Source organism: Prosopis cineraria, unplaced genomic scaffold (assembly GCF_029017545.1).
Source record: "Prosopis cineraria cultivar Desert tree isolate PC_DT_omini unplaced genomic scaffold, ASM2901754v1 PC2, whole genome shotgun sequence".
NCBI lineage: Eukaryota > Viridiplantae > Streptophyta > Magnoliopsida > Fabales > Fabaceae > Prosopis > Prosopis cineraria.
Window position 1 is genome coordinate 33,542,025 of NW_026555333.1, and position 25,087 is coordinate 33,567,111.

General features: G+C 29.5%; 1 protein-coding gene across 1 annotated transcript; it reads left to right on the top strand.

Annotated features, from left to right (window-relative positions):
* The first annotated feature begins 18,665 nt into the window (after positions 1-18,665).
* On the top strand, positions 18,666-19,446 carry LOC129299888 (uncharacterized). The gene has a single exon (XM_054938365.1). The coding sequence runs from the start codon at positions 18,862-18,864 to the stop codon at positions 19,300-19,302; it is 441 nt and encodes a 146-aa protein (XP_054794340.1). The 5' UTR covers positions 18,666-18,861; the 3' UTR covers positions 19,303-19,446.
* The last annotated feature ends 5,641 nt before the right edge of the window (positions 19,447-25,087 follow it).

Below are 25,087 nucleotides of genomic sequence, written 5' to 3' on the forward strand. Positions count from 1 at the left end.
TTAGTCTTCTTTCTCTTAACACCAGAGCTAGAGCCTAAAAAGTATTAAATAAGAGGGGTGAGTCTAACCACTCGGTAACCAAGATTAAACCTACCCTATGCAGTTATATATCAATTATAAATAAATACATGCATAAGGACATCCAATTTATAAAAACATGTCCCCATATATCACGTTTTATCATTAATAACTTTATAGCTTCTTTACTCACATAACTAGGTGCATTGTCGTCATATTCTTAGATATGTGACAAGACCTATACTCTTGCGACCTGCTACCACTTAGCACGTGTGACACATCATACATTTACTTAAAAAATGATAAACTAGCCTTATATCCTCCTTATTTCCTCATACTGAAATCGTAGGCTATAACATTGATTAGGGCTTCGTCCGTGTGATTGGACTACCCAAACTCACCAATTGTGAGATGTGACCTGGCTAAAAATCACAGGACTCACTCTCATACCATGGCTTCCCCCATTCTCGAATCCTTAGGGTATCTCATACCTTAGGCTATTCTCCTCATTAAACCGGTGAAGATAGCTATGTTCTAGTCCCTCAACAAATTATGAAATAATCCCTCAACAAATAGTGGGATAAGGCTATAGGCTTCGTGCACCGGAGGGCAGCCTAATTACCATATGGATTTTCTCTACCCCCAAATCCCTAAGCGAACTCCCGCCTCTAATCATGCCATAATCATTACTCACTTGTTCTCACTTTTCACTTTTATATTCTTACTATTACAACAATCACATTGGGCTTGGTTATTTATATTTGTGTTTCTTTATATTGTGCCTCTTTTTATTGTGTTTTATTATAAATTATATTTTAGCATGTGTGTGTGAAATATTTTTTTACTATAATATTTATTTATTATGCTTTATTTATTAATTTTGTATAATTCTAATTGTTATTATTATTTTAGTTTGAATCATGGCAAATCTTACCAAACTTGAATTTACGGCTCTTGATATTATGGGAAAGAATTATCTATCATGGGTACTAGATGCTGAAATTCACCTAGACACCAAAGGTTTAAGAAATGCAATTTTACCTGGAAATCAAGCAAGTAGTCAAGATAAGGTCAAGGCAATGATATTCCTTTGTCATCATCTTCATGAAAGGCTAAAGGCTGAGTATCTTATAGTAAAAGATTTACTAGAATTGTGAATTAACCTAAAAAAAAGATATGACTACCAGAAAATAGTAATTTTACCTAAAGCTCAATATGAATGGATGCATTTGAGGTTGCAAGATTTTAAAACTATAAGTAAATATAATTCAGTAGTTTTTAAAATAAGTTTTCAATTGAAATTATGTGGTGAGAAAATTAATGATGAGGACTTATTAGAGAAGACATTTTCAACTTTTCATGCTTTAAATGTGCTCCTGCAGCAGCAATATTGTGAAAGGGTTTTAAAAAGTATTCTGAATTAATTTCTTGTCTTCTTGTAACTGAACAAAATAATGAGTTGCTGATGAAAAATCATAAAATCCATTCCACTGGATTAGCTCCATTCCCTGAAGCGAATGTGACTATACGTAGTAATTACCGTAGTCGAGGTCGTGGTCATGGCTATAGCCATAGATGTGGTCGTGGTAGGGGACATGCTAATTACCATTATAATAGTGGTGGTGGTACTAGGTATAATCCTAATGCTTACCAAAAGAAGAAAAATAATGAAGGGCAAAAAAGAGATAAGAGCGGCCCTTCAATTGAAAATTAGTGTTATTGGTGTGGTATGAAGGGGCATTGATCACGTACCTGTCATACGCCAGAGCATCTAGTAAAGCTTTATCAAGCCTCTATCAAAAGAAATTCAAATAATGTGGAATCAAATTTTACTTTTCAAAATGATGATGTTGAGGCACATTTTACAGACAAAAATGATGATATAAATGAGTTGGATGATATTAATGGCCTTGATGCTATGGCACACTTGGAGGTGGCTGATTTCTTTGAAAATCAAGATTAGACAAGTTTGGTCGAAAAATAATTAGAATAATTTGGATTATGTTTCACTTATGTTTCTTGTTTTTCTTGTAATTTAGGTTATGTTTCATTTAGCTTTCTTGTTTTCTTGTAATAAAAGCATTATTGCTATGAATAAATTTTATTTTATTAAGTATTTATTTTAATACATTCTCTTTCTTTTGTTGAAGAATATGGATATTCCCTTTTCTTTCATTGGACACAAAAATAAAGATATATGTCTCGTGGATAGTGCTACAATGCACACCATACTTAAAGATAAAAAATATTTTACTTATCTAACAATAAGAGATGGAGGTGTTAATACCATAGCGGGTAATACTAAATTAATCGATGGCTCTGAAAGAGCAATTATAATATTACCTGAAGGAACAAAAATTATTATAAGTGACGCATTATATTCATCTAAGTCTCAAAGAAATTTATTAAGCTTTAAAGATATCCGCCAAAATGGGTATCATATTGAGACTACAAATGAGAAAGATATTGAATGCCTACATATTACAGATTTTAGTTCTAGAAAGAAATGTGTCATAGAGAAATTATCCACATTATCTTCTGGTTTGTACTACACAACTATTAGTACAGTTGAAATAAATGTAATAGTCAATAAGAAGTTTACCAATCAAGATACATTTATCATTTGGCATGACCGGTTATTCCATCCCGGTTTAACTATGATGCGAAGAATTATTTAAAATTCACATGGGCATCCATTAAAGAACCAGAAGATTCTTCAATTTAAAGATTTTTCATGTGCTGCTTGTTCTTAAGGAAAATTAATTAAAAGACCTCCAATTGTGAAAGTGGGAATTGAATCTCCTGCTTTTCTTGAACGTATCCAAGGGGATATATGTGGATCTATCCATCCACCATGTAGACCATTCAGATGTTTTATGATTTTAATAGATGCGTCTATAAGATAGTCAGATGTGTGTTTGTTATCAACACGTAATTTAGCATTTGCTAGACTACTTGCCCAAATAATTTGATTAAGAGCACAATTTTCAGATTATGCAATTAAGACAATTCGTCTTGATAATGCAAGTGAATTTTCATTGCAAATTTTTGATGAATATTGTATGTCAATTGGAATAACAGTTGAAAAATTTGTTGCTCATGTCCATACTCAATGGTTTAGCAAAATCATTCATTAAATGCCTCCAATTAATAGCTAGACCAAGCTCTTAAGAACAAAACTTCCTATTTTCGCATAGGGACATGCAATTTTACATGTAGAAGCACTTATGCACATCAGGCTAACAAGTTGTCATAAATTTTCTTCGTTACAATTGGCTTTTAGTCAGGAGCCAAATATTTCCCATCTTAGAATTTTTGAATCTACGGTGTTTGTTCCTATTGCTCCACCACAATGCACAAAGATGGGACCTCAAAGAAGGTTGGGAATATATATTGGTTTTGAATCTCCTTCTATAATCAAGTATCTAGAACCATTAACTGGAGATTTATTCACGACACGTTTTGACGATTTCCATTTTGATGAAACAATTTTCCCAACAATAGGGGGAGAAAATAAGCAGCTAGAGAAAGAAATTACATGGAATAAATTATCATTATCTCATCTAGATCTTTGTACAAAGCAATGTGAACTTGAAGTTAAAAGAATAATTCATCTGCAAATTCTTGCAAATCAATTGCCAGATGTATTTACTGACCTTAAAAGAATTACCAAATCTCATATTCCAGCTGAAAATGTTTCTATTAGAATTGATGTCCCAGTAGGACAATTAGAAAGTGAAAATGAATCTAAGCCACGTCTGAAACGTGGTAGACTAATTGGTTCCAAAGATAAAATAAGAAAGGAACACAAAATAAAGATGGCATTGTAGAGGAGGCTGGTACTCTAAAAGAGTATGGAGACATAACTAATCAAAATACCCTAGAAGAGGTCCAGATACCTGAAGATAATGAAGAGATCTCAATAAGTTATGTCACCATAAGAAAAAGATGAAACCGAAAAAATATAGTCGTCGATGACATATTTTCATATAATATTGCTGTGGAAATAATGAATCAAGATGAGGATCTAGAACCAAAATCAGTTGAAGAATGTAGACATAGAAATGATTGGCCAAAATGGAAAGATGCAATTCAAGCATAATTAAATTCACTTTCAAAACGTGAAGTTTTTGGACCTGTAGTCTAAATACCTAATGGTGTAAAGCCAGTTGCATATAGGTGGGTATTTGTGCGAAAATGAAATGAAAAAAATGAAGTCGTTAGATATAAAGCATGACTAGTAGGACAAGAATTTTCGTAAAAACTTGGTATTGATTATGAAGAGACATATTCTCCTGTGGTGGATGCAATCACGTTAAGATATCTAATTAGTTTGGCAATACACAAAAAACTTGATATGCACTAAATGGATGTTGTTACAGCATATCTATATGGCTCTTTAGATACCAAAATTTACATGAAAATTCTTGAAGGATTCAAATTGTCAGAAGCATGTAAAGATTCTCGAGAAAAATATGCAATTCATTTGCATAAATTTTTATATGGATTGAAACAATCTGGAAGGATGTGGTATAATCATCTCAGTGAATATTTGTTGAATGAAGGTTATAAAAATGATCTAATCTCTCCATGTGTTTTTATAAAGAGAAATGGGTCAGAGTTTGTTATAATTGCTGTCTATGTGGATGATTTAAATATAATTGGAACTCCTAAAGAGCTCCAAAAAGTAGTTGATTGTTTAGAGAAAGAATTTGAAATGAAAGATCTAGGAAGAACAAAATTTTGCCTCAGTTTACAAATCGAGCACTTAGCAAATGGAATTTTTTCATCAATCAACTTACATTAAAAAAATATCGAAGCGATTTTACATAGACAAAGCACATCCATTAACTATTCCGATCGTTGTAAGATCTCATGATGCAAAAAAAGATCCTTTTCACCCTCAAGAGGAAGATGAAGAACTTCTTAATTCTGAAATACCATATCTTAGTGCTATTGGTGCACTAATATATCTTGCTAATTCAACAAGACCTAATATTGCATTTGCTATAAATTTATTAGCAAGATTTATTTTTTCCCAATAAAAAGACATTAGAATGGAGTTAAACACCTATTTTAATATCTATGAGGGACAATTGATATGGGATTATTTTATTCTAATGAATTTGGATCATAACTTATTGGTTATGCAGATGCAAGATTTCGATCAGATCCACATAAACGTAGATCATAAATTGGATATTTGTTTACTTGTGGGGGTATAGCAATATCTTGGTGTTCAACAAAACAAACTTTAGCTGCTGAATCATGCTAAAATAATTGCAATTCACGAAACAAGTAGAGAATGTGTTTGGCTAAGGTCAATGATGTAACACCCTCAAATTTACAAACCGATTTTTCACAAATTATTAATTCAATAAATCATTTTTTTCATTGAACCCTTATCATACCCTTATCATGGTAGAAAAATTTCTACCATGGTACATCCAAGACAATATACCACAGGTCTTAAAATATCTCAAAAAGCAATTAGAACCATGGGGGACAGATAGGATCCTCATGGCATGATATTTAAATCAGGTCATGGATCAAGAGAGACAGACATAATCCTCTTGGTCATATAAATGCATTTAATAAAAAGGATTAGAGTTTACATACTCCACAAATAAGACATGTTCTAGGTTGGTACAAGATACATTGCATAATACAAAATAAGAGGCAACGTAAAGGATGGTGTCTCATACACTAAAGTTACGCCTCTGGTGCTTTCTCGGCCAGACTCGCTCCTGTAAAAATGTTAACCACGGGGAATAAGACTTAAAAGTCCTAGTAACCAAAAATTAATATATAATGATGCATGCAGATGTAACTAATCATGTGATTGCTAAGTGGGCACACAAAACATTTAACCGAATAATATTTTCAAACAAACCGAACAAGTATTTAATTGCATGACTGCACCTTATATCCTCCTTTTGCCATGCTCGGATGCCAAATCACCCGGTCAAAGGTGAGTTGGACCAAGTGACACGCCACTCATTGGGTCCAATGAGGGCTTACCACGTGGTAATAATTAACCGAATAGAAATTTCCATTAACACCATATATTAAAATACCCTGACAAGTTATGCATCATTCAAATATCCAAACAGGAATATATCCAAACAATAATATCTCATCATGATAAACAAAAATAAATTTTTGACCCACTTAGCAATAATTTCAAACAAGTATATAACAATATTTATTTTTAATAATTCATAATTTTTTCAAACAACAAGACAACACATAACCATTCACAAACACACTCATCACAATACATTAATAATGGTTACCTTGTGTCTTGAATAACAAGTTCCCCTTCACAACTCCTCTTTCACCACTATCTTTGTCAACACAATCTATATAGTTATTTTATAATACTATATATTAATTTTACATTAAAATAAATAACTCTAATTTAAAAAGTTAGAAAGTCTTAAATCTATAATCCATATTAACACTAATTTAAGATTTATGCCTTATTTAACTTTTCAAATTCTTTTCTAAAATTCTCATACCCTAATAAACTATTTTTAAGCCTCAAATCACTTCTAGTATCACAATTTCATCCTTCTATATTCTAAAAATTCATCCAAAAATAAATTAAAAATTTTAGAATTATCTTGAAGCCTCAAATCACCTTTCTATAACTTCAAAAATACCTATTCATACTTAAATAAATATTTAATAATCAAAGGTTTATCCCTACATCTCAGATTCAATATAAATTCAACCATATAGATCTAGAGTTTAATTCAAAAATTCTTAAACATGAGTTTCAACCTCAAGAAAATATTTTATAATATTTATTATATTCCTAAAAACTTCAACCTATATTTTTAATCCATCATATCATCAAATTAACTATCCTATAGAAAATCCTAATCAAAATATTTGCTCTGTTCTACAAAATAATCATATTACTAGAAAGCTAATACTATTTAGAAAATAACTATAAAATTAATTTTGCAATTAAATAATTTTTTAAATGCTAATCTAAACAGGAAAGTTGGAGCATACCTGAAGAAAAGATAATAATCCCCCCTTGCAAGAAAACACCGAGCAACGTGAGAGGAAGAGAAAAAAATAATATAAAAATAGAATTGTAGGTCCCACAATTATATTAAAAAAAACTATAGGTTTGAATTTAATTATTTAAACTTTTGGGTCATTACTTGCAATTTTTACAGATTGCATCTTAGGCCATTAGTTACAATTTTCACAAATTATAAAAGTTTCTTTTTCTTTTGCTTCCTCCTGCGTCTCCTCACGCCTGTGCCTCCTCCTTTTATACGTGAGGAGGCACCTCACCTTCCCACATCGATTAAACTGCCCTCCATTTTTTTTTACTTTCTTTTCTCTTTTTTTTTAACTCACACACACACCCAAAAAAAATTATTTATATATTTTAAATCTTAAAATTTACATCTTAACTAAACATTTCTTATGTAATTTTAAACCTAAGTTTTTAATTCATAATTAAATGCCTAACCATATTATTATTTCTGAATAATCTCAAATAATATAAATTTTTATTATTATCTTTTTTTAATAAAAACTTAAATTTCACAATTTTTTAATCTAAAAAAAATCAGGATATTACAAGTGATCTATCATATCTAAAAGATGTGTGGTTTATTATTGGAAAAAAAGATTCCAACAATATTATTTGAAGATAACACGGTGTGCATAGCTCAATTGAAAGGAGGATATATCAAAGGAGATAGAACAAAACATATTTCTAAAAAAAAATTTCACTCATGACCTTTGGAAGAGTGGTGATATAGATGTTCAGCAAATTCGCTCATATGATATTCTTGCATATTTGTTTACTAAGACATTACCAACTTCAACATTTGAGAAGTTAGTGTATGGAATTGGAATGCACAGACTCAGAGACATAAAGTGATGATGTCATCAAGGGAAATAGAGTGATATTGTTATTAGGGAGAGACTATGGGGAATAAATATTATGTTGTACTCTTTTTTCCTTTCTAAGGTTTTGTCCCACTGAATTTTCCTAGAAAAATTTTTAATGAGGTAACATTAGTGAATATTTAAAATATTGTGTACTATTTTTCCTTCACTAGGTTTTTATCCCATTGGGTGTTTCCTAGTAAAGTTTTAATGAGGCACATTGTTTGTTATGAATATCAAAGAGAGAGTATTATAAATATTATGTTATGGATGTCCATAACTCATAACCTTTAGGATTCCTTTATCCTTAATGTCCTCATGAATGGCATGGAAGGAGTTTCTAGTCTTAATAGCTTATAACCTTTAAATGTTACATAATATACCATTATAGACCTCATTATATCTTTGTAACATTAGGGTAGGATTTGAATGGTTGAAGGCCTATAAATAGAGGTCATGTCCAAATCATATGTACACTATCCAAAGCATATGTACACTAATGAATAAGAATTCTCCTCCATTATTTTCTCTCCATTTTTGCATTATCTTGTCCTTTTCTACTCTTCATATTAACTATATTTTACAGTATAGATTAATATATACACACACATATATTAATTTGATTCCATGGAAACTGTATAATGTAGTTCTACAGTTTGTACCCAATTCTGTTTTTGCCTTTTCCTCTTCAAGGTTAAAGTAAAAGAGAATGTGACGCATATAATGAAAAGTATGGGTGTGAATTACCCAAAAAAAAAAAAAAAGTTTGGGCGTGTGATTCGTGGTGCAAAAATGGGTGATAAACCGACATGGGACTTAATGTTGAAAAAGGTCACTATGCGATTTATAATAAAATTAATAATTTAATTTATTCAAATTATAAAAACGTAGGTATGTAACTAAGTGAATTTTTTTTGTTGTTTGGAATTTTAATCTACACAAAATAATAAATAAAAAAATTTGGTGCATGTATTTTTTAATAGAAAAAATTATGTATAGATCTTATGGAACATAATTAATTACAAATAAGTCCTTTTTAAGAACCACAGTTAGATCCCTTAAAATTTAAGTATAATTTAAAATTCAGCTGTAAAAATAATAATATCCTTACTTATAATGTATGATAAATTTAACTATTAAATATATAAAATTATAATTGTAAAAAGTTAAAATAATAGTTGCAAATTATATGACAATAATATATCATAAATTAACATATTGTTATTTATAATTTTAATATACAAAGGATATCAATTTCTAAAGTAATTGGTGTAGGAATAAAACAAGATGGTGTTTATGAAATAAAATAAATTACTGTATATTTTTGAGTTTAATTGAGAATGAAAAATTCTAAAATAAAAAATTTATTATTTGTTTCTATCTTCTTTCGCCCAAATTTATGTCTATATTCTAAACACTAAAAACATGCAAGGAAAATTAAAAAATATTATTATTTATGCTTTGATTGTTCTTGTTATGTATGATGGGGAATAAAAAATATAGTTATTTATACTTTCACAATTACAGTTATTTATTTGTAATTACGCATATCTTATTGTGAACACCGTATTTTATCCGTATATTTTTTAAATTTAACAATAAATAATTAAAAAAATATAAAATATATAAAAATGAAATTTAATCCTTTTCTTTTAGGATTATATTTTAAAAAAATAATTTTAAAAAAATTAAAAAAAATTTTGTTTAAATCTTTTAAAATCTCTCCTAAATTATTTCAACCATTCAAAGATATTGGAAATTAATTTTTTTTGAGACTCAACTATTTTTTAAATTTCTCTCCTTAAATCTTTTTGTTCTCCATTTAAATAAATATATATATATATATATATATTAAAAATTAAATGTTCCTTTCCCTCCTTTAATCTAATTAAAAAAAAGAGTTAAAAAGAATGGCAAAAATGCTGGACATGCATGTACGGAGCATGAGAAGCAAACACAGAGCAGCAGACCAGGGAGAAAATTGCGTGCACAGAGAACACGCAAACGAAAAACCAGAGTCACAGACAGCCACAACATAGAAGAAAAATACAGAACATGAGCAAAAATGCAGAAAGCAAAACAGAGATGAAGGAACAGACAACAAGAAGAGCAAAAAGAAAATAGAAACAGAAGAAGTAGAGGCGTGCGCTGAAAAAATAGAAAGACATATGAAAAACACACAAAAAGGTAGCCATGCAAAGACACACATTCACGCAGACGGAATAGTAGAGAAAGTAGAAGTTACAGTAGGGAAAAAGTGAGAAGAAACATAGCAAAAACGCAGCACCCACACGCCAGATAAAACGAGCACAAAAAAATGTAGAAAAAGGAAAAACACACAACCAGACGAAAATGAAAAAGTAGAGCATAAAAAGGAGAATACAGTGGGAAAGAAAAAAAATAGAGCATAAGAGATGGATCCAAGATGAAGAGAAAACCAAAGAGGGAGGAGGGAAGGAGCGGAGACGAGAAGGAGAGAGAGCTGAGATGAAAATGAAGAGGGAGCGAGTCTGAGAGGAGACAGAAAAGAAAGCAAACATAGAGCATCGAGAAAAGGAAAAATAGAGGAAGGAGAGACTGAGGATGGACGAGAAAAATGGAAGAAAATAGAGCATAGAAGGAGAGAAACGAAAATGGAGAAGAAAAAACAAAAAAAGAGAGCATGAGAATGAGAGCGAGGTGGAGAAAAGACTGGATGAAGAGCAATAAGCAAGGCACATTGTAGAAAAAGAACAAAAATAGAGCATCACGATGGATGGAAAAAGAAAGAAATAGAGCACTGAGAAGTAGAGAGAAAACTGAGAATGAGAGTCTGAACAGAGTCTTTTGACTGAGAGATTTTATAAGAAAAAGCACGGTGAATTCATTTAACAAAGAAAGCATCAAAGAGCTCGGCTCGATTCACCATTTTTTTTCATTTCTCGGGATCTTCTTGTTACTCACGCTTCCCTTGCATGGCAAGGCTTCGAGTTCTAAGAATGTCACGAAGGAAGAGGGTCCTATGATCGAAAAATCTAAGTGGAGAAGACTCACATGCACCGAATATGGAGAAGAGTCTGCCATTGACATCAAAGATGGACGCAGACCACCCTTTCGTTTTCAGTTCTTTACACTGGAACCCAATTCTCTCTTCCTTCCTGTTCTTCTTCATGCAGACACGTTCTTCTATGTTCAGACAGGGAGTGGAAAGTTGACCTGGGCATATGATGGTGATACTGGAACAGTGAATCTATGTCAAGGTGACATCTACATGATTGGCACAAGCTTCATTTTCTACTTATAATGTTCTTGGAGGCACGGAGACACAAACCTCGAGTTTTTGCAAGGTAGAGCCTCAAGGCTACTGCAACTTGAGGACGTGGTCATTAGCAGTTAAATCAGGTAATATTTAAATCATATCATCTCCCTTAATCTGGATTCATTGATGAACATATTTATATTGATAGATGCTAAGAGTGTGGACTGATCCAGATATATATATTTAGGCATTAAAAATTCATGAATCAAATATTTGTTTTAGAATTTAGAACATACTTGAGAGGTGTTTGACAAAATAAAAAAGAAGAAGAAGCCTGTGAGAATATCGCTGATAATTTGTTGGGTGATTGTGGTTTGAAGCCGTATCTATCATGGTTATAATCTTGCTAAAGTTTATGCCAAATATGAATTTTTTAGAATATATCCCCAGGTCAAAAGAATAGTGAATGTCAAAATAATGTATTTCTCTATTCTTTCCATTGCTTTCATCGCATGAATCGTTTAGCCAATCATAATATTATGCACTGCCTGAAAATGCAAATATCTTAATTACTTATTTGTCGTGTGAGATTTTAAGAATCTCCATGGATATTTAGAATGATCCTCTATCGTGCAAATCAATAAGATTTCACTGGTATGAGGATCAATCTTGTATATATTAATATGGGTTCCAAAGACCCATTATTAAAATTAATTTTCTTTTTATAATAAATATTTAAGTCTCGCGTGAGATTTTAAGAATTTTCATAGAGAACTAAATTAATTGCCTTATCGTGTAGGGTAATAAATCCTCGCAGATATCGTAATTCACAATTTGTATGGTAAATACATACACAAATTTTTGTAAATAAAATAATAAACATTTTTTATAATATTAATTAATCAAATTAATAAATTTAAATTATAATTATATTGTCTAATTAGATCTTTTAGTCATGTGAGATTTTTGAAACTTCGTAAATATTTAGGATAATTGTACTACCATGAGAGTCAATAAGGCTTCGCAGGTATAATGATTAAGATTTCTATATTTAAAAATATACGTTATATAATTATACATTAAAATATATTTAAAGTGAATATTATTTAATCTTTTTATTGTGTGAGACTTTGAATCTCTACAGATATTCAAGATAATCTCATATCATGTAAATCAATAAAGTTTCGCAGATATGAGAGCAAAATTTATATGTTAATATGGGTTCTAAAGGCCTACCATTAAAATTAACCCTCTTTTTATAATCCAAATTAATAATTTATTTAAGTCTCATGTGAGATTTCAAAAATTTTCGTAGAGACTTAAATTAATCATATCATCATGTGGGATAATAAATCCTCGCAGATATAGTGATCCTCAATTTTTATAATAAATAAATGATTTTTGCAAATAATCATATAATATACAATTTAAAAAAATTAATTAATCAAATTAATGAATTTAAATTGTGGTCAACTTACCGATTATATCTTTTAATCATGTGAGATTTTTGAATCTCCACAGACTTTTAAGATTATCGTATTATCGTATGAGTTAATAAGACTCTATAGATATAACGATTAAGTTCTTAAAAAATATATATATATATATATTATATAAATTATATATTAAATCAATCAAATTAAAAATCTAATTAAATAAATTAAATTTTTTTATCGTGTGAGATTTTAGAATCTCTGCAGATATTTAGGATAATTACATTACCGTATAAGTTAATAAGGCTTTGCAGGTATGATGATTAAAATTCTTTAAAAACATGTACATACATGCTTAAATAAATTATTACTAGCATTTAAAAATAAATAAATTAAATTGCTAAATTCTTTTATCGTGTAAAATTTCAGAATCTCCGCAGATATTTAAAACAATTGCATTACCGTATGAATCAATAAGGTTCTGTAGGTATAATAATTAAAATTTTCAATCATAAAACATAAAAAATAATAAAATAATTTTAAACCCTTTTCTTTTCTTTATTTTAAAATTCAAAAATTGAGAAAATAATTAAAATTAAATTACTTTTTGTAATTTAAAACAAACATATCAAAATTTTAAAAATTATTTTATTTACAAAATGGTGAATTATTTATAATTAATTTCTCTTCAAAAATATTTTCACCAACAACGTTCAAGCCCGAACTACATGGACTTTGATCCCCATCACAGGATACATAAGCCTTAGAGTCAGATTTTGAGTCAAGTCCTCCCTCGTAAATAAATAAATATTTCTTACTTAATTCTTATCATTTTTAAAACACATGAATATTAGAGGGATAATTAAAATAATTTTAAAATCATATTACTATAGGACAACAGACTTCAGGTAACCATTCTGACGAACGGGTGTTGTGGGGTGCCTAATACCTTCCCCACACTCAATCGACTCCTGAACCTATTCTCTGATTTCGCAAACTACCCTTATCCTCCATTAATTGGTTTCTCGAGATTTACCTCAAAATCTTGGTGGTGACTCATTCGACTCGGTCCCGCTGCGAAGGCCGGGACCTCTCCTCACGCGCTGTCCACATCGCATTTTTTCGAGTGCGACACCTATTTTATAATTTCCAAATACTACTATTTGTTTGTAAAACTATCATGTTAATATTTACTCAATATTTTAACTTTTATTCAAAAGAAATAGGAAGGTGTGGGTTGAGAATTTTTAATTAGTTTTACTGACTCTTTCCCTTTACTTTTTATCTCTATTAAAAAAAAAAATTAACCCCATATATTAGTTTTTTTTAATTCAAATTCATTAATATATTTTTCCTTCCTTCCCCTACAACCAATTAAGGGTCGTGCAACATGAGTTGTCAAATAAAGTTCGATTATAAAAATGCATCATTAAATGAAAAAAATTATATTTTGATATTAAAAAAAAAGCAGATTTTTCGACCTGGATGATAAAATGATTTTGACCGTTGGATTGAAAGTTGGAAGGAAAACTTGTTATTCATACCAAAAGAAGATATGAGTCATCACTTTAATAGATGAAAAAGGATGATACAGAGCTAGAATCCTCCACATCCATTTAAGGGCGTATTTGGAGAGAGAAAAAAGTCAAGAAATAGGTTCTCTACTATGAAATATTATGAGCCATTTACAAAATCAGCATTCTGCTAAGTCAACGGACACTCTATCTATCTGTTTTTGTTTTGCATGCCAGTCAGGGACCGAGCTCGTATGTCGAGGTTTACAAGCACTGAAGTAAACCACGAAAGCACAAGCAACTGGCAACGTACACTCTGTCTCTAGATACGCTTTAATTTCTCGGCATTCAGGTAGGTTAAATGATAAATTAGCCTTAAATTATAAAATTTAAGAGGGGCTTTAAATTTATTTTTGATGTGATATTTTTTTTTAATTTTTAAAAATAATAAAATTAAATCTCTATTATTAACAAAGTTAATTTTAACTGTTAGTTAATTAAAAAATAATAATAATAAACCTCAAAAATTACAGTAAAGGACCTTAAAAATAATGGAAAAAATTTATTGATCTTTTTTTATATAATTTTTAAAATTATTTTCTTTCAATATTTGGTTAATTATGATCAAAGTTAACTTTTTTGTAATGGTCTTTTAAAAATTAAAAAGAAATATTATATTAAAAAAAATTTAGAATTTCAAACAGTCAAACCTATAATTTAAGAAACTAACATGCTCTTTTACCTTTTTTAAATAACACAAAAATTAGATAACTTTGATTTTGACACTCGATATAGGGTCAAGATTGGCAACAAAAGTACAAAACTCAGACCATTTTTTTATATACAAATTGCTTGCCAACAAAACTCTCATATAAGTGTTTAAATTCATCTTCTTGTGATATATAAACTATATCCTTATCAACCCGGTCAACTTCTATGAATTTATCTTACAACAAGAAATCCCACTCCTCTCCCTCCCTCCCTCCCTCTCTCTCTCTCTGTCTCTCTCTTATCTTGATGAAGTTCAAATGATTCACGTCAGAATGGGTTGTGCTTACAGTGGGGATGTCAAAGATTGAAACTCATGATCCCTTTCTCCACGCTTTGTTTGATCCATCCATTCAAACTTATTTAAAAGAAGAAAAAAAGGTAATCAAGAGGAGGCTCATTTTTTCCCTGTTCCTAGGTTTTAGAAATGATTGCATTCTATTATATTCCTTTAATAACTAATCACTATATTCAGTGTCGGCTTGTCTTGTTTCCATTTTACACGCGCACACACCCATGAAATTCTGTTACTTTAATTTTTCAAGATTTTGCTGGTAAGAATCAATATCTCTGCAAATTTTCCGTAAGTTAAAGAAGCCTATCCTCCCTGTAATTTGTTGCAGTCATAAACTTATAGGTAAAAGTTCACATTTGATTAATATGTTAATATTTGACAATATTTTGTCAATATTTAAAATTTTAATGTCAATATTTTTTTTGTTAATATAAGTAACAATGTTAGAAATGAAACTTTATAAAATAATGTGGCCAAAATAAAATCTTGTGTGAAACTGCATGGCTAAAGCCAAAAGGTGTACTTTTAAATACAAAATGGATAAATTTGCAGCTACTTTGAGTGATAGGTCTTTAAATTTACTAGGCCTCATTTTTTTTTTGGGCCAAACTAGGCCTCATATTTTAGCCCAGGGTTTTGGACTGTTTATTAATTTTTCTAGCTTGAAAAACCCAATTGCATCCTTTTGCTATTTGTGGCCCAAAATCTTTTTGCTTCTTTGGGCTCGGCTTCCAAGATCTGCAGAGTTCAGGCCTGTGGAAGAATATGATTTGTTTTTGTTAAAAAAAGGGATATATATATATATATATGATTTTCATTAAAAAATAATATATTATGTATTGGCCAAAATATACAAAACCTTCATAAACTTATAATCCCTCGACTTTTGAAATTTTAAACAAATACCCAACAATTTAATATTTTGACCATCAATTTTTCCATTCTTAAAATAGCTATTAAATTTAATGGTTAATGTCATTTCATATTTCCTTTAAGAATTGAGCATATGTCATATTACTCTATCAAATGACACTTGGCATTGACAAAATAACCCTCTACACATTTTTAAATATTCATAAAACAATTTTAAATATTTAAAATTTTATGTTAATGTCAAGTGATATTTGTGAGAGTAATATGGCATATACTTAATTCTTAAAAAAACAAAAAAGTGAAATTGCATAATTTGTTTAATTTTACATGGGATATGAAAATTTTTAATTTTAAATATTTAAAGGTCATGATGGTGATAGCAAACGCACCCAAAGTTATGGGACATTTTGTATATTTTAATATTAAATTTGTTTTCTTGATATCTGAATGTATCATCTTCTAATTTAAAAAAAATATATTATATATTTGATTATCTTCTAATTCTTTAATTATTTAAATATGATTCAAATGATTTTATTTTATTATATCAAGAAACTGGCAATAACTCCGCGTGTAATGCATGGGAGGCATTGAATATAACCACTACTAAACATACAAGAATGATTTGCTAAGTACTTCATGGCTTTAATCAATAAAATCACTCCAAGAAATATACAACACAAGATAAACAAACAATTATATAAATAATTAAGAATAACATTACTATAACCATGAAGTGAAGCGATATTATCAAAACGAATTACTTGGATATCTCTTCATAAGAAAGGGCCATATTATAATCCTTCCATAAGTCCTTTTAACCTATTGGAGATGCTGGCTGTCTTTTAAAGTTTTGGCTCTATCAAATACCTTCATGTCTGCGCAGTTGCTTCTGTTTTTCATCAAGTATATTCCCCACTCTACCAGTATTAAAGTGTTAATGTTTTAGTAATATATTATAAATATATTTTTTTAATAAGATATTACTAAAACATTAACACTTTAATATTTAATAATTTTTACTGTGTTATTTCAAACAATGATAACTCCGATAATCAAAATGGTATTGTTGGTCAAAGTGGCTGACCAAGATAGTATTTTGGACTTTTATAAGATCTTTTAATGTAGCTTTTGAGATCATTTTCTATAATTTTCTATTTTAACTAGTAGTTAAAGTTAGCCTATTTAAAGGTAAGAGTAAAATTGTATTGTTTTTAAATGTTGAAGAAGGACATTGTGCCGCAAAAAAAAAATTATGACACAAAATGTTCTTACATGAATAATTGAGGAACAAAAAATGCCTTGTAACCCTATTTTTATTCCTTGACTTTTTACCCTATGTATAAAAAGTTATGTTGATAATAATTAATTGTTTTTTTAACATTTTGTTACTCTTTTGCATGCTCAAACTATATACAATCTTTATTTTATAAGTTATTACCATTTACATATTAAAAATAGGCTTAAAGGGAAAGTTCCCCTTAAATTGTATGTCCTAGATTATTTGATATCCTAACCTCATTTGTGATAGAATGTTCCTATTCAACTTTTAAAAACAGTATAATGCTATTCCTATCATTAATAAAAGTTAACTTTAACTATTAGTTAATTAAAACATTATAGAGAAGAACATCAAAAGTTATAAAAAAAAGGATTAAGAAATAACAAAAAATGACCAAAAAATATGTATAAGAACCTAAAATAATTACATAAAAGGACCAAGAAAATTTCATGGTCAATTTTTATAATTTTTAATCAACCAACAATTAAAATTAACATTTATTAATGGTAGAGGCAATATTGAACCATTTTGAAATATTGAAAGGAAACGTTGCACCAAAATTGAGTGTAAGATTTTAGATGTTTCTGGATTTATAGTTTAAAGACAAATTTGTCATTTAACCCTTAAAAATATAAGTAAAAAATTGTTATTTATAATTTTTTATTTTATGTAAATTAAAAAGAAAGTTTCATTGCAAGTCTACATTCACTTTTTTTTTATAGGTCTCAAATCTACTAATTTTTTTAATATGGCTGTCAAACAGAGTTAAATTTAAGCATTATCAGTACTATTTTGTTTTTTCTTGCGCACGGGTCTTAGACATACTTTTTTTTTTTTTTTTTCACTGGGATCCTTGCTCTCTTTCACTCACTCTATAATATTTTTTTTTTTTTAAAAAAAAGAACTCAAACTCAATTGGCACTACTATAGACAATACCAAACCAACGCAGATTACAATTAAATACACAAATATACTCAAAAAATTAATAAATTCTAATACTAACACTAATAATAATAACACCAACTAATAATACTAATACTAATGATACTGATATTCAGAAGAAAGTTTGGAATTTTTCATGATTCATGCCATCCCGCCTTGGACACTGTACTTGTGACGTGAAACCCACTTCTGCTACTCATTCCACAATCTATAAATATATCTTCTAATATTAAATACATCAATCTCCTCCAACTCCATAATACTCTCTAACTAACTAACTAACTAACTATCTAACAAACTAACTAACTAACATCACTTATATATTTCTTTCTCTTTTTGATCGATCCAGTTTCAACAAAAATATTATTCATCCTAGCTACCGCTACCAGACTGTTCTCATTATTCTTCACCCACACTCCTCATGATTACCAGATCGATGAAACTCAAAGCATTGGGAATCTTCATATCCAAGGTTTTCAAGCCACATGCACGATTAAAACTTCATTCTGTTCAAACTCGTCACCCTTAAAATACCTTCTTCTTCTTCTCCTTCTCCTTCTTCAACCCATCAAAACCAATGTCTTCTCCTTCTCCTTCATTCTTCTCAGTGTTTCGTTCCCCAAAGAGATCACCCAAACACACGAAGGATAAGCTTGAACGTGATCATGCAGGTCCCTCCATTGATATGCCTGAGGTTGAAGGTGTGGTGTTTCCATCGCCACCACGAGTTTATGATAATAGAAGAGTAAGTGATCATCAGAGAAGAGAAGGTGGTGATGGTGATGGCGATGGCGATGGCGATGTTGAAGTTGAAGAGGCATGTAGAAGGTTCGAGAAGCATCTGGTGGAGATGATAGTGGAAGAAGGGAAGACTTTAAAGGACTTGATGGAAGTGGAGGAGCTTCTGTACTACTGGAAGAAGCTAAAATGTCCTGTGTTCGTTGATTTAGTGTGTAGATTCTATGGGGAACTCTGCAAGGACTTGTTTTCTTCACAAACTATTAATGAGAGAAGTTAAAGTTGGAATGAGTTACAGAATTTATCATTTATGAATAACGTACTATAAAACTTAGAATATTCTTATAAATTTATAGACATATATATTGATATACTGATATTGATGTATTGATTCTATCATAAAGGTTTTCATATTAATTTTGTTGGATCATTGTCAATTGTCATCACATTGTTATCTTACTTTTCAAGACAACATCGTTCAGCTTAATGCAATTATGGAACGGAACGTGACAAATCGAAGTAATTAACATCAAATTCTTCTACATGTGACTAGCTAGATTGAACACGTGCGCTAGATGCATTAATGAAATATCCATGGGACCTGCCAATTTTATCTCATGCTCTCATTCTAATTTCTTTTAATGAACCAAGGATTAATGAAAAAGAACAAAAATAGAAGATAATCATTTTTTAAAAAAATTATATAATTCATAATCTTTCAAACATTGCCCATCTTTATCAAGGATGATACTATTGATTTAGCGTTTGTTTGGAATAGAATAGCGTACTGAGTCAAGGGATCAATCCAATTAGGGCCCAACTCAGAGGAGACCATGGGGAAGTAGTGAGACACTACCTCTCGATGGAGCGGCGACCCAGTACTAAAGTCATACCCCTTACTTCTTGAGAAGCTGGGAGCACTCACCCTACCATTCTCCCTCAACTTGGCGCGCCAACGACTATTAAGGTGGCACAAAAGATTATTGCTCCTTTAGGCAGGTGAAATTCAAATTAAAACGAGCTTGCTGTTGCCTTCCCCTATAAAAGGTGATGAGGGCATAGCTGAAAGCTCTTTCCTAAATTCCTTCAACACTTAACACAAAAGAAACCTGCTATATGTCATTTTTAACTAGTGTAAAAAGTGTATTTTGTAATAGTTTTCATCTCACTTTTACCATGAATTCACCTTAGAGTTTATATAAAGCTTTAGTTTGATAATGAGGCTCTAATAAAGCTTTATGATAAAAGTAATATTTTGGCTTTTGAGTTTCTTGAAATTGATGCTAAATATTCTTTTTGAGCTGAAGTGATAAGGAGAAAGAGGGCTTCCTATCTCTTGCCATGCCAAGGTTTGAATTCCTGAGAAAGATCACCATTTCAAAGAACTTTTATGTAAAGGGAAGGGATGGAAGCCATGATGATTTTAATGAAGTGTTATGATACACTAGAATAAAATTATTCTACATCCCTACCACTATTTATTATAATGTTAAGGTCCAATTTTATCTCTATACTTATTTTTTATGAGCCTTGAGCACCCTATACTCTTAAGCAAAATAATTTTACCTTTGACTTATTTTTTCGAGGAGCAAAAACCATATCTATTAATGAATTGTTAACTCTAATGTTACGTGCTGATGTGAATGTGCGTAGGCCCTTGCACAGTAACATATAAAACTTTGATGATGTCCTTTAGTACTAATTTTTCCTTGAACTTTTTTCTCGAAGTATTGAGTACCTTAAAGTCTTTTTCTAAAAGCATTGGGTACCTTGAAATCTTGTTAAAATAAAATTTAATTAATATTGTTAAAATATTAAGTATTTTAATATTTAATAATTTAAATATTATTATTTAAAACATTACACCACCCAATTTAATATTTTAATATTTTGTATTAAAAATGAGTGGAATGAATCTCCAAATTAATAAAAGATTTTTTTCTTCTCATCTTTCCTTTTTTTTTCTTGTTAAGTAACTTTTTTCGGTAACACGTTAATGGAATAAACAACAACTTTTAAATAAACATTTTTGTGGTCATCTTGTTGGTCCTAATTGTCATATTTTTTATTTTACTCCTAATACTGCAGTGTATAGAGATTATTAAATTTTGGTAGTGTAATATTTTGGAGAAAGATTGTTAGTTCACCAAAAAAAATTAAGGAATTTAACCAATATTAAAAATATAAGTAAGTTTCGACATGCACAAAAAGTGTAACAATTTAAACATTGTCTCAGAAAGAAAATTGAATATCGATATACAAAAAATAAGAAATCATCTATAAATTTATAAAATGCTAGTTTGAGTTGTTAATATTTAACAAAGTAATTTATAAATTTTGAATGAATATTTATAAATAATAATATTTAAAATATTAAATATGAAAATATTTAATATTTTGATAATATTTATTAAATTTTATTTTAACAAGACTTTAAGACATCTAGTGCTCCTAGAAAAAAATTTTAGGATGCTCAGTATTCTTGAAAAAAAAGAGTTCAGAGGTAAATTAACACTAAATGACATAGTTAGAATATTACTTATTATTGTGCGTGAGCTTCATGCACATGCCACGTTAACATATAATAACAGAGTTAATGATTCATTAACACAAGAGTTTTTTGCTCCTTGAAAAAAAGTTCAGGGATAAAATTATTCAACTTAATAGTATAAGATATCTAGCACTCTTAAAAAATAAGTATAGGGGTAAAATTGAATCTTAACCCTTAATTTTATTATGTATTATTTTTTCCACAAAGTCATATCTTTCTTGTGATCTAAATTCATATCAAGATCTATAAGTATAAAGCTTAAATAACTAAAAAGAGGCTCTTTTTTTATTTTCATTGATTTATTCAAAGAGTGATTTTCAATTGATTTGAACTTTCATCGAACTTAAAACTTTGGTTATTGTGTTGATATAGGCATTGTACTAGATGAGTTGCACTCCCTCTTGTCCTAAATATATTTTAATTACTCTATTAGAACTAAGAATATGTAGTTAAATAAATGTTCTACAAATAAACAATAATAATTGTTTAAATTTACCCCTCTTTAAAAGCATGAGTTAGAAAAAATCCTAGAAAGTTGTAAATAATGATGATTTTTTTTGGGGGTATAATACATGCTATGCTTTTATAAGTAAAGTGACTAATGTATATAAAATCATTAATTTCTTCTTAAAAATTGTCTATTATATAGAGCTGCAAGGAGTAGGGCTAGTAATTTAAATATGAAACCTAGTCAACATGATCCTGCATGAGGCTGCCCAATCCAAATTGACCAAGCAAGGGGGGGAAAAAAGGAAAAAAATCAGCCCAAAAAAACAGAGAGGGAAAAATTGGACCAAGCTAAACCATGAAGTTTTATTTTATGAACCCTTGTGTAGTTTGCAGCTAGAGAGTAGAGATCATATTTTTATGAACTCTTGTGTATTTTGTAGCTAGAGAGCAGAGATCATATTTCATGTACCCTTGAGTATCTTTTAAAGAAATTTAAATGTGGATTGAGTATGCTCTGTCTTTGTCTCTTAACACTGAACTGGGTTCCCATTTGCAGCTTTCATACATCATAGGGATCTCTGTTTTTTATTTCAAGAAGAAAACTCTTCCATTGCCTTCATTCAAAGCATCACCAGTAGTAGGCTCTAGTACAAGAAGTTCATAAAATAGCTAATCATTTCTTTTCTGTAACCTTCAGTCGCAGTATTTTTTTTTTTATTTCAATTTCCCAACTTCTTAACATTTGTTAAATCTGATGCATTGTAACTTTTTTCTTCGTAATTATGTGATCTTTTTAGTTTTTGTGAGAGAGAGAGAGAGAGAGATTAGCAGCCAGAGAAGCATAGATGGGGAATGGAAACGAGCGCAGATTATGGCCCATGGGAATAGCCTATTGCTTAGAGTGCTTTTTTTGACTGAGAAAAGCCTCCAATGCCTCTCTCTTGAGAGAGAGATAAATCTAAATCATTTAAATTTAATATTTTTTATTTGTTATTTATTATTTATATTTTTAAAATGAAAAATATATAAAATTATAAAAAATTTAATAAATATACTTATCAATCTAACTGTTCAGATTTAATATGAATGATTCAAATTTAATATAAAAAATTTAAATTAACTTTTTAAATATATTTTGAACAGTGCAGATATATTCTAAATAGAATAGTAAATTTATAAAAAAAATTTAATATTAAATTTAGACCATCTATATTAAATTTAGACTATCACATTGATAAGCATATTTATTAAAACTTTTCACAATTTTTATATATTTATTATTTAAAAAATATAAATTAAAATTAAAAATATTAAATTTGGACTGTCGAAATTAAACCTCTGCCTTAATGACAAAGGAAAGCCGACTCCGTTACTCCACACACAAGCCTAAAATCTTCATCTACATGCCTAACTGAAAATCTTTATCTATATGCTGCTAAAATATAGATAAGACCTTAGCTTTTAGAATGACATTGTTAATACTTCCACGGTTGGTAGTTGGGTTGCAGATTTTCTCTAGTTAAGTAAAGTAGAAAGATTTAACTTTGACAGTGAGAGAAAAAAAATTCATGTTAGGAAAGTCCAATAGTACAAGATATCATCAAATAATTTGTGTGTTGGTGCATGTATATTTATATAAAAACTTCTTTTGTTCGTAAAACGCCATTAAAATAATAGACGTATATTTATCATAGACAAAAGATTTAACTTACTGCTCAAACTTCTTTTAAATACTAGACTCATGCTAAAATAATAATAATTGACACATACTTATCATAGTCTAATAGAAGGGATATTTCTTCATAACCTAACAAATGAAAATTTAAATTTTAACTCAAAAAATACTCATATTTAATCAAGTCATGAACAAGATTACTTTTTATGTATATAGACTAGTCATCTTAATTTAATTCAAAAGATACAAATTTTATTATTTTCAATTAGTACAAAATTGTATATTTAAAAAATCTTTATTAAACTACAAATTTATTTTATTTTGTAAATTTTAAAATAAATTAAAATAATAAAATTTAGGTCATCTTAAGTCAAAATACTAAGTCGTCTATCTTAAGGAGTTCAAGATCAGGATCAAAGTTTTATTTATTTATTTTTTTTACCAGTAAAAGAACTTCATAAATAGAGGAAGGAAACAGAGTTTACCAAGACAATAAACAAGAAGCAAAAGGCATGAAAAATTCATAAACCAATCATCGCAGAGACATGGCAAAAAAACTAAAATAAAAGACAAAAACCATCCAATGCCTTCCCTATCACTGTTAAATATAGGTTGCTAGTCTTATGAACATTATGGTCGTAACAGATATATCAAATTAAAATCATGCTTACACATACACCAGAAAACTACAAGTCTTCCACACCAACAAATCACTTTTCAAACTTGATTCAAACCATCCTATTTATGAAATTAAAATTCATAATCATATGACTCTAAAAAAAAAAAAACTTGAAATCCAATTTATATGTGCAGTAGCTAGTTCCAAACTTTAAATATGATAAAGCCATAGTTTGTGTTGATTAATAAAGCCACTCATTTGAAGCTTTAGACGGGAGGAATCATGTGTTTATACTACTTCCATAACTTTAAGATATAACCATTACAGAAACAATATTTAAGATAGTTATTTTTATCAAATTGTACTTTCGTTAAGATAGATATGAGCCATAGTCGTGTGATAAAATAGTAAAAAGAGTGGTAGATTGGAAATCCAACCATTTGGAGCCACACATTTAAGAGAAGAGGCTGTCAACCAGTTAACTACTAGGTCTTCATCTCACTTGACAAAAAAGAAAGAGATAAAATGTGAAGACTCAAGGATTGTAGTAATGTCACCAAGAATTCTCTGAACAGACCAAGGGCAATAAGACATATCCTTGGATGAGATAGCACGAAACATCTCTAAAGAGTCCATCTCGATGACAACAGTGTGATGACAAAGGTCTATAGCTATTTGGATGGCTTTCTAACGTGTGAGAAGTTCAGACATGAAGCTTGAATCATCATGAATTTGATCTCGCCATCCCTTCAAAAAATAATCTGAGATAT